General features: G+C 41.4%; 1 protein-coding gene across 2 annotated transcripts in view; it reads left to right on the top strand.

The window, feature by feature from the left end:
* Positions 1-11,167, top strand: part of SMYD3 (SET and MYND domain containing 3) — a 754,146-nt gene extending 742,979 nt beyond the window's left edge. For both annotated transcript variants that reach the window (XM_081224651.1, XM_081224650.1), the window contains one exon: positions 10,857-11,167. In XM_081224651.1, coding sequence (XP_081080777.1) covers positions 10,857-10,958 — 102 coding nt within the window. In that variant the 3' untranslated portion in view covers positions 10,959-11,167. The remainder of the gene's footprint in view (positions 1-10,856) is intronic.
* The last annotated feature ends 862 nt before the right edge of the window (positions 11,168-12,029 follow it).

The following is a 12,029-nucleotide window of genomic DNA, read 5'->3' as shown; positions in this document are numbered from 1 at the left end:
TTATAATAGCATCTTACAGAATAAAATAATCAGTTATTAACTTAATCAAGGAGGTAAAAGACTTATACACTGAAGACTAAAACATTGCTGAAAAAAATTAAAGATGACATAAACAAAATAATATTCCATGTTTATGACTGAAAGATTTAATATCATTTTAAGATGTCAATACAACCTAAAGCAATCTATAGATTCAATGCAATCTCTGTCAAAATCCCACTGACATTTTTATTTTGAATTGGAAAAAATCATCCTAAAATCCATATGAAACCTCAAGACCCCAATAGCATAACAATATTGAAAAAGAAAAAAAAAAAGTTGGAGGACTCACACTTTCTGATTTCAAATTTTGCTACAAAACTATAGTAATCGAAACAACATGGTACTGGAATAAAGACAGCCATATACGCCAATGAAATTGAATAGAGAGCCAGAAATAAACTCTCAGATATATGTCAAATAATTTTTGACAAGGGTGCCAAGACCACTCAGTGAGGAAAGGACAGTCCATTCAATAAACGGTGTTGAGAAAACTGGATATCCATATGCAAAAAATAAAGTTGGACCCTTACCTAACATTATATTTTTTAAAATTAATGCATGGATTAAAGACCTAATATAAGAGCTAAAACTATAAAACTCTTAGAAGAAAACAGAAGAAAAGCTTCATGAGACTGGATTTGGCAATGATTTTTTTGGATATGCCACCAAAGGCACAGGCAACAAGAAAAAATAGACAAATTGAACTTCATCAAAATTTTAAATGTTTGTGCATCAAAGGACGCTATCGACAGAGTAAAAAGGCAACCCACAGAATGGAACAAAATATTTGCAAATCACGTATCTGATAAGTGAATAATATCCAGAATATAGAGAGAATGCCTAAACTTCAATAACAATACCAAAACAGCCCAATTCAAAAATTGGCAAAGGACCTGAATAGACATTTCTCCAAAGAAGATATACAAATAGCCAAAAATCACATAAAAAGATGCTTAACATCACCAATCATTAGAGAAATGCAAACCACAACCACAATGAGATACTACTTCTCACCTGCTAAGATGGCTATTATTAAGAAAAAAAAAACCCAGAAAACAACATGTATTGGTATAGATGTGGAGAAACTGGAACCCTTATGTATTACTGGCAGGAATGCAAAATGGGGAAGCCACTGTGGAAAAATAGTATAGCAGTTCCTCAAAAATATGAAACATAGAATTACTAGTTGATCCACCAATTCCACTTCGGGGTATAAACACAAAAGAATTGAAAGCAGGAATTTGAACAGATATTTGTACACCAATGTTCATAGCAAGCATTATTAACAATAGCTAAAAGGTGGACACAACCTAAATGTCCATGGACAGATGAATAGATAAACAAAATGTGGAATATACAGACAATGAAATATTATTCAGCCTTAAAAATGAAACTACATGGATGAAACTTGAAGACATTATGTGAAATAAGCCAGTCACGAAAGGACAAATATTGTATGATTCCATTTATATCAGGTATGTAGAGTAGTCAAAAACATAGAGACAGAAAGTAAAATAGTGATAACCAGGGGCTGGAAAGAGAAGGGAATGGAGAATTATTGTTTAGTGGGTACACAGTTTCAGTTTGGGATAACACAGAAGTTCTGGAAATGGATAGTAGTAGTGGTTGCACAACAATGTGAATGTAATTAATGCCGCTGAACATAAAAAAAGTCTACCTGGGGATTCAAGAAGGTAACTGATTGTGAAAATGACTGTACTGCCCAAGGCAATGTACAGATTCAATGCAATCCCTATCAAATTACCAATGGCATTTTTTACAGAACTAGAACAAAAAATCTTAAAATTTGTATGGAGACACAAAAGACCCCGAATAGCCAAAGCAGTCTTGAGGGAAAAAAACAGAGCTGGAGGAGTCAAGACACTATGGTACTGGCACAAAAACAGAAACACAGATCAATGGAACAGGATACAAAGCCCAGAGATAAACCCACACACCTATGGTCAACTAATCTATGACAGAGGAGGCAAGGATATACAATGGAGAAAAGACAGTCTCTTCAATAACTGTTGCTGTGAAAACTGGACAGCTGCATGTAAAAGAATGAAATTAGAACACTCCTTAACACCATACACAAAAATAAACTCAAAATGGATTAGAGACCTAAATGTATGACCAGACACTATAAAACTCTCAGAGGAAAACATAGGAAGAACACTGACATAAATCACAGCAAGATCTTTTTTGACCCACCTTCTAGAGAACTGGAAATAAAAACAAAAAATAAACAAATGGGAACTAATGAAATTTAAAAGCTTTTGCACAAAAAGGAAACTATAAACAAGACGAAAAGACAACCCTCAGAATGGGAGAAAATATTTGCAAACGAATCAACAAAGGATTAATCTCCAAAATATATAAACAGCTCATGCAGCTCAATATTAAAAAAACAAACAACCCAATCAAAAAATACTCAGAAGACCTAAACAGACAATTCTCCAAAGAAGATATACAGATGGCCAAGAGGCACATGAAAAGCTGCTCAACATCACTAATTATTAGACAAATGCAAATCAAAACTACAATGAGGTATCACCTCACACCAGTTAGAATGGGCATCATCAGAAAATCTACAAACAACAAATGCTGGAGAGGGTGTGGAGAAAAGGGAACCCTCTTGCACTATTGGTGGGAATGTAAATTGATACAGCCACTATGGAGAACAGTATGGAGGTTCCTTAGAAAACTAAAAATAGAATTACCATATGACCCAGCAATCCCACTACTGGGCATATACCCAGAGAAAACCATAATTCAAAAAGTCACATGCACCCCAGTGTTCATTGCAGCACTATTTACAATAGCCAGGTCATGGAACAACCCAAATGCCCATCGACAGATGAATGGAGTAAGATGTGGTACATATATACAATGGAATATTACTCAGCCATAAAAAGGAACGAAATTGGTTCATTTGTAGAGACGTGGATGGACCTAGAGACTGTCATAAAGAGCGAAGTAAGTCAGAAAGAGAAAAACAAATATCGTATATTAATGCATATATGTGGAATCTAGAAAAATGGTACAGATGAACCGGTTTGCAAGGCAGAAATAGGGACACAGATGTAGAGAACAAACGTATGGACACCAAGGGGGGAAAGCCGCGGGGGAGTGAGGGTGGTGGTGGGAAGAATTGGGAGATTGGGATTGACATGTATACACTGATGTGTATAAAATTGATGACTAATAAGAACCTGCTGTATAAAAAAATAATAAAATTTTTTAAAAACCTACAAGAACTTAAAGGAAAAAGAAAAAACTAAGTGAATCCAAATATGAAAAATCCAAAGAAATGCCCACCAAGACTCATCCTAGACAAACTTCTGAAAACTAAAGACAACAAAAATATCTTAAAAGCAGCAAGAGAGGGGCTTCCCTGGTGGCACAGTGGTTAAGAATCTGCCTGCCAATGCACGGGACACGGGTTCGAGCGCTGGTCCAGGAAGATCCCAAATGCTGCAGAGCAACTAAGCCTGTGCACCACAACTACTGAGCCCGCGTGCCACAACTACTGAAGCCCACACGCCTAGAACCCATGCTCCACAACAAGAGAAGCCACCACAATGAGAAGCCTGCACACTGCAAGAGTAGCCCCCACTCGCCACAACCAGAGAAAAGCCCGCGCGCAGCAACAAAGACCCAACACAGCAAAAAATTTTAAAAATTAAAAATTTTTTTTTAAAAAGCAGCAAGAGAAAAATGACATCTTGCTTATAGGAGAAAAACAATTTGAGTTACAGTGGCTTTCTCATTAAAAACCATGAAGGCCAGGGACTTCCCTGGTGGTCCAGCAGTTAAGACTCTGTGCTCCCAATGCAGGGGGCCTGGGTTCGATCCCTGGTTAGGGAATTAGATCCCGCATGCCACAGCAAAGATCCCACATGCCGCAACTAAGAACAGATCCTGTGTGCTGCAGTGAAGATCCCGCACACAGTATTGAAGATCCCGCATGCTGCAACTAAGACCTGGTACAGCCAAATAAATAAATATTAACAAACAAACAAACATGGAGGCCAGATGAAAGTGGCACATTTTTCAAGCACTGAAAGAAAAGAACTGTTGAGCCAAAAACCGATACTCAGCAAAATAGCCTTCAAGAGTTAAGGGAAAATCAAAACATTCTCAGATGAAGGAAAAGTAAGAGAATTTGTCACCAGCGGACCTATTCTAAAAGGATAGCTAAAGGAATTCTCTAAACAGAAAGTAAATAATAAAGGCAGGAATCTTTGAACATCAGGAAGAAAGAACATGGTAAGCAAAAGTAAGGGTAAGTAAAGTAGACTTTCATTCTCCTCTTAAGTTTTTAAGATAATCTTTGACATGTTGAAACAAAATTTATAACACTGTCTCCTGTGGTTCTAAATGTATATAGTGGAAATATTTAGGTCAATTATATTCAACAATTATATGTCTATGTCTATATATATATATATATACACACACAAACAAATACACTCAAAAACATTACAGAATTCTAAAAAAAGTAGTAATCCACCAGAAATGCAAGAAAAAGAAAATAGAAGCAAAAAAGAAAAAAACAGAACAGAAAAAAATTTAAGTGGCAAACTTAAAACCCTAATATATGAATAACCACATTAATTATGCAAGTGATCTATGTAAAAAAAATAAATGTCTAAAATATACTAATTAAATAACAGAGATTATTAGAATGGATTTTTCTAATGACCCAACTATATGCTATCTATAGGAAACTCCCTTTAAATATAGTGATATAGACACGTTGAAAGTAAAACGATGGAAAAAGATGTTATCATGAAAACACCATTCATCAAAAGAAAGCTGGAGTGGCTATATTAATATCAGATAAAGTAGATTTTACAACAAAGAAAATGTTGCTAAAGACAGAGAAGGACATCATATAATGGTAAAAAAAGGTCAATTTACCATGAATACATAGCAATTCTAAATGTGTATGCACCAAACAACCCAGTTGCAAAATGCGGGAAACAAAAACTGATAGAACTAAAAGAAGAAGTAGATAATAGACTTATGGATACGAGTATAACTGGGGACATCAACACTCCCTGTCAACTACTGACAGGACAACTAGACAGAAAACCAGCAAGGATATAGAAGAATTCAACAACAGGATCAAATTGACATTTATAAAACTCCACCCAGCAGTAGCAAAATACACTTCTTTTCAAGTACCCGCAGAATGTATACCAAGAAGGACCATATTCTGGGCCATAAAACAAGTCTCAATAAATGTAAAAGGATTCCTGTCATACAAAGTAAATTCTCTGACCTCAGTGGAGTTAAATTAGAAATCAATAACACATTTTGAAATGAAACCAAACCTGCACCTCCTAGCTCTGTGTCTGGGACTTGGTTTGTCCATAGAATTTATCTAGTCCAATCTTCTCGTTATTCAAGTGAGGAAACCAGAGCTCAGGGAGGAGACATGATGTCTTCAGGGTCTCTCAGGTGCTCAATAAATATGCATTGGATCGATTGATTAGTTAAACATAACAACACAACATCAACTCTTTCTGGAATAGCTACTCCCACTGGAAGGCACAGATCTGAGCTCACCACGTCTGTAACCCCTTCTGGGGTCTCTCCTCTGGAACCCCAGCACCTTACATCTCCCTTTATCACACACTGTCCTGCTAGAACCCTGGTTTCTGGCTGTGCCAGAGCTCCTCCCAGGGCAAGGACCAAGTCTTATTCATGACAGCTGCTTAGCCGATATTTAGTGTATGAATGGATAGATCTTTTCTTTAAGGAATCTTGCCTCCCAGGAGGACAGGTCCTTCCAGTGGATTCTGTACGAGGTGTAGAGCACAGTGGCGTCAGCAGGGGTGCTGTGAGCTCAGGAAGGTCATCCAAGCCTTTGGGATTTCCTGCTGCCCCTTGTGAAGGGCTGTCGTGGCTCTGGAGCTGCTTGATGGGTCGTAGGTCTGTCTTCTTACATGTCCTGCTTTGGATGCCCCAGCTCACGCCCACGACCTCCCACCCCTCTGCTCTGCTTTCATCCTGAGGTGGGCAGAGGAAGAAAACTTGCCTGCATTTTCCCCTCTTGTGATCTGATTCCAGAGGTTTGGCTCATGCATACATTTCTTTTCCCTCTGATTTATATCCATATTTAAATCTGCTTGGAGAAGTCATTATTGGATTCCCTCAGGCTTTTGGTAGAGAGTATATGAGATCCTTGATAAGCTTAATATATTTTTATTAAAATTCAATAAGAAAGCTATATTGTTTTCAACTTTAAATCATAATTTAATTCATTTTATTTAATATATGACCCACAATTCTACAATTACTTAAAAAAAAAAAGCTGTGATGAGATTGAAATAAGTTCTGGGGACCCGATCTTTCAAAGACACTACCTTTACTCCTGAGTGAGCCATGCCTGTCACGTGGCAGACAATCTGTGCTTCCATTTCTCGTGTGACATTTAGAGTCAGTACACGGGGGGGGGGTGGGGGGGGGGCAGCAACGGCCCCTTGAAGGCTTCAAATAGGTCCTCTGTGGAAGATTACAGGCAGGCTCTTTTTAAATGCTACCATTAAAAAAATAAAATTTAATGGAAAGAGATAAGCTTTTCCCAGCACAAGCTGGCTCTGATTTTCTATTTCCTTAATCTGTTTTACATATTGCTGCAGGAAATTAAATCAAAATTGTTCTCTCTGACATGTGCATGTGTGGCAGTTGGGAGGGGCTGAGAAAAGGGAGACACAGAGCTACAGAAAACAATTGTCCTGGTTTGTCAGAGATTTACTGCAACTTTGTTTTGGGGGGAAAAAAGACCTCCTCATCTTCTTGCTGGGCTGAGGGGCTGTGGCCGCCATGCAGAGGCAGCCTGTGCTGACAGCTACATAGGGCTTCCCTTCCTACATTGCTGAGAACTGCTGCCCCAGCTCACCTGTAGGCCCAGGTGACGTCCAAGACAAGGACCAGACGTCCCGCCGGACCAAGTCTGAGTTTTGGCTTCCCGTCCTGTATACTCAACCTGCCAGATTACTCTCACATACACGCATGCACGCACACACACACACACACACAGAGAACATAGTCATCACCATATTTTGCACATTACTAAATCCTATTTCTTTCTTTCTCTCCTTTTCTCTTCTACCCCACCCATCACTCAGAGAACATTACAGTGTTTACTTGTTAATCCTGTTTATACTTGGTTTTACCTTCTAGACAAATGGGATGGATTTTTCCAGTCTCTTCAGTGTGGTCCTCTGCTCCCAGCTATGCCCATTTCCTCTCTGCTTCTAGCCACCCCTGTGCATAGGATCCTCTAATCTTAGTCTCTCAAAGCCTACACATACACACCCAGGGGTTGCCCCCGCCCCATTTTTGCTACCGGTGCTGCATTCACCACCAAATAAGAGCGTAGGTCACAACCAGCAGCATCTTGACTAGGAAGACCTTCATGGCTCCTCAGGGTGTCTCAGAAGCCAGAGACCTCAGAGACCCTCCAGGCCCTCTCCTTGGTCACTGAAGACTGTTTGCAGGTGGAGGCTGCACAGTGCAGTCATGGAATGAACACTGGGTTCACCCTGGGCTCCCTCTCAGGCCAAGTATGAGGACGTTGCACCAGATGGTCTTTATGGCCCTCCCGCAAGGAAGCAGGCTGGGAGGTATGGAAGTGAGGCCTGGGGAAGGCCAGGTGGCTTCCTTTCCTGGCTGTGGCTCTGCAGTTCATGAAGGGTTGCAGGGCCGGAAGCCTCCTTCTGATACTCAGGCACCTGCCGTGCTGTGGGATGAGCAGGAATGAACAGGAAGACTCCAGATCAGCCACAATTAACTTTGTCTCTTGAGAAGTAGGCCTTATTCTTAAAGCTGGAAGGGAGGAGACGGTGAAACGTATGACTGGAAGAAAGGCAGCGAGGAAGGAAGCTGGAGCTATAATACGTCTGAAACATGCAGATTGACCTTACCCTTCAGAGTGGTATGAAGATGACTGTCATGTAGCCTCTGAGTCAAGTCCCTGAGAAGCACAGAACATTCTCCAGATGAGGAACCTGGAGAAATAAAACAGGAGGACACAGAGAAGCTGGTCTGGGAGTTCTCCTGAGAAACGAGGCCAGGCCCTAACCCAGCAGAGAGCTGTGAGGGGCCGGAAGGGCGAGAGCCCTCACAGGTCAGGCAGGCCTTTCTCCAGCCGACCTGTCCATGGGGCTTGGAGGAGCACTGTTTCTCTTTCTGCAAAGAGCTTTTCAGGTGATGCTCTGGCCCATTCACCCTCCTCTGTCAGATCACAAGTACAGCTGGCCCTCTGTCAAGTGGAAGGGAAGAGAACATCTAAGCAGCTTTCGAGTGAGAGAATTTCCCATGAAGGGCTCGAAGCATCTCTCCAGTCTCTTTTTACAACTGCGCTCTCATGCAGGCCCCTGCCTGGGACCTTGAGATGTCTAGAACAACAGAGGACCTGGGGGAGTGGGGCGGGAGGGAGACGGGAGACATTTGTTCCCTGAATGGCATCAAACATTTGTTGTTGATCTTCTGCCCGGAGACATCTCACCGAGCTTGGCTGCCTCCAAGGTGGAGGCTACTCCCAACTCCTCCCCTCGGTCTCGAACACCCCTCACCCTGCCCCACTGCACCTCGGGATTTGCTTGCAGATGCTCTGCACCCACAGGGCAGAACCACTCAGGTTACCAAGAACCAAATCCTCACGGCCCTGACTCATCACAGCCCCCTTCTGGTTTTCCAGATGGGATGTCACAGGTGATGGGCCCGCCAGTGCAGGATTACAGCCAACTCCACGGGCAGAGCTCTTTTCCAGGCTGGGACACCAGAGCCTGAGGTGGTGGGCCTTCTCCTTTTTTTCCCTCTCAGCAGCTAAATCTAGACCCCGTCTGTCTGCCTGTTTTCCTTTATCCCAGCTAAAGGGAACATTTTTTTTTTTTTTTTTTTTTTGCAGTACGCGGGCCTCTCACTGTTGTGGCCCCTCCCATTGTGGAGCACAGGCTCCAGACGCGCAGGCTCAGTGGCCATGGCTCACGGGCCCAGCCGCTCCACGGCATGTGGGATCTTCCCGGACTGGGGCACGAACCCATGTCCCCTGCATCGGCAGGCGGACTCTCAACCACTGCGCCACCAGGGAAACCCGGGAACATTTTTTAAAGAGGCCAAAAGGCCAGGAACACAGCCCAAAAGCACTCCTAGCCCTGAACACCCAGTAGAATGAAGAGGTGCTCCACAGCTCTAAAGTCTCTATGGCTTTAAAGAGATTCATACCCAAGAATCCCACCTCCAGAGATTTATCTTAAGCAAATATTCAGCAAAGGCAAAAAAGTCCTATGCTAGAAGAGCTACATCATAACAAAAAATTGGTAGTGATCTAAATTTCTAAGAGTAGAATTGTACACAGCCAGTAAAATGGTAATTATGTTGGCTATAAGTCACCACTGAATAATAAATCGTTGTTATTATTTGGTGAGAGCTTACTGTATCAGTTGTTCTCAACCCTGAGGGCACGTTAGAATCTCCTGAGCCCAGGCCTCACCCCCAGAGAATAGGCTTCAGTTGACCATGTGTGGGGTTTGGGCGCTGGTACCTTTGAAAGCCCCCAGTTGATACTACTGTGCAGCCAAGGCTGAGAGTGTGGAACTGAGAGGCAGGTGCTTTTCTGGATGCTTAACAGCCCCCAAAATCTCTTTACCTATCTATCTCTCGAGGCACATTCATATTGAAGACAATGGGTCTGGTGCCCCCCCCACCCCGCTGGGGAGCCCTCAGTTTGGGCAGTGCAGGATGATACTGTTTATCTGTAATTTATTGCAAAAATATTTTTGAGGATATTCTGGCTATTTATTGCTCGATAACAAACCATCCCAAAACTTAGCAGAGTAAAATAACCATCCTTTTATTATGCTCACAGATGATTTGAGTCAGGAATTCAAACGGATCACAAGAGGAATGGCTTGCTTCCTTTCCATAATGCCTCTTTTCCACAGTGTCAGCTGGGAAGACTGGAATCTGGCTATCTTCTGGCTGATGGCTGAAATCATCTGGAGACTTCTTTATGCACATTTCTGGTGTCTAGGCTAGGATGACTTTAAAGATGGACTCAGCTAGGACTATCAACCAGAGCATCTCCACTTGGCTTCCCCATGTGGCTTGGGCTTCCTCACAGCACGGAATCTCATGGTTCCAGGAGCAGATATACTAGTGAACAAGGCAAAGTTGCATGGCCTTTCTGACCTAACTTTGGAAGTCAGTAGCATTAATTCCATCACACTCTATTACTGAAGTGGTCACAAACCCATCCAGATTTCAGAAATATTTTGGATGTAGAATTGGCAAGATTTAGTGAAGATTGAACATGGGGAGTGAAGGCAGGGACTGTCAACATGCCAATGTTATAATGTCATATGACATGAATACAAAAATTATATGTATATATTATATGTATCACAGTGCATATAGATGAGAATTAAATGCAGCATGCAAAAATGAAAATTATATTTTAAGGTGATAGCAGCCTAGTAGTTCATCTTTAATATTCCTTAATCATTTTAGTAACTCTTCTTAAACCTCTTTACCTACACCAAACCTAAGCTGTAATAATCCCTGAAGATTATTGTTGGACACCAGGCCCAGCATGACTCAAGTACTAAGTCTGCTTTCCAAGCACCACATTACAAAATCACCCTTGTCACTTCATTGCTAGTGTGGAGAACTACTGTGCTGCTCACACTGCAGACTCTGGGTTTCTTCGGGCTCCTGATGTCATGGGAAAAGACGAGGAGCAGGCAGGGACCTGCCTAATTTGGGGTTCTAATCCGTCTTCTTTCTTTTCCCTTTAGGCTTTTGATATTATGAGAGTGACACATGGCAGGGAGCACAGCCTGATTGAAGATTTGATTCTGCTCTTAGAAGAATGTGATGCCAACATCAGAGCACCCTAAGGGAACCCCCATAGAGGGAGAGACAGCTTATACCTTTATTGAATGCCTTATTGAGGTCACACACTCTATATTTTGTTTGTTGTGTGAACCTCCCCTATTGGAAATGCTGTTCTGTATTTACTTTGGTAAATAAAGTCAGACATATGGTTTGCACACCACATGAATCTTTAGTTGTAGACAAGCACGATTATAATAAATATAAAAAAATTTCGTTGAAAATGCCATCTGGTAATTGTTTTCTTTGCTTACTCGTTGGTAATGTTTAGGATCTCAGCATTAAAGATAGAAAATCCTATTAAAAGCATAACAGAATAAGTTGTAACTTTCTCCTTAGATAAACGGAGGGATAGTTGGATAAAAATCAATGTTTTCATATTTGCTTCCAAGCAAAAACTTAATGTCCACTTTGGCAGGAAGCACGATTTTCAGATGTCTTCACTGCTTGCGGTAAACGATATGTGTGTCCATTATTCACTTCCAAATACATCTCCAACACAAGAAGTTTTACTCTAAATCCTAGAAAGACGTCATGTTAGGTTTTATTAGAAAAGGACAGGAGGTCTTAATGGGGAAAAAAAAACTGTTTTTCATATGTCTCATGGCTCTTTGTGTAACTCATTCTGAGCATTTTATAACGCTTTGTGTATGTCATGCTTTTTGGAGGGGAATTTTCTTCTATAAATCTCTATGTCTAAGGTTCGACCCTGTGATCTAATAGCATGGGGCTCCATTATCCTGCAGGAAGCAGGGTTCTAACATCCCAGCTCAAATCAGGTTTGCTTTCTTTTCTTTTTTCTTACTATTATCCCCCAATTCTACGGCCTGCTTTTCCACTTTCTGCTTTAGACAAATACAGAAACCTTTTCTTTTCCTCTAGCAAATAATAACTCCTTTCATGGCTCTGGGATCCTGTGAGCAGTTTAGTACCTCAGGCTTGGAGAAGACTCCAGTAGTATTACTGAAGCCCTTGGATTCCTGCAGCTGACAGGATTCTCAGAGAACTTCCTGTCACCCACACCTTCTTTTACAAGCAAGAAAATGAGATACAGGGAGTGAAGGCAGAATCCAGAG

Source organism: Mesoplodon bidens (assembly GCF_964165515.1).
Source record: "Mesoplodon bidens genome assembly, chromosome: 2".
NCBI classification, from domain to species: Eukaryota; Metazoa; Chordata; class Mammalia; order Artiodactyla; family Ziphiidae; genus Mesoplodon; species Mesoplodon bidens.
Note: the sequence above shows the minus strand (reverse complement) of the source record. Positions and strands in the feature narration are given on the sequence as shown.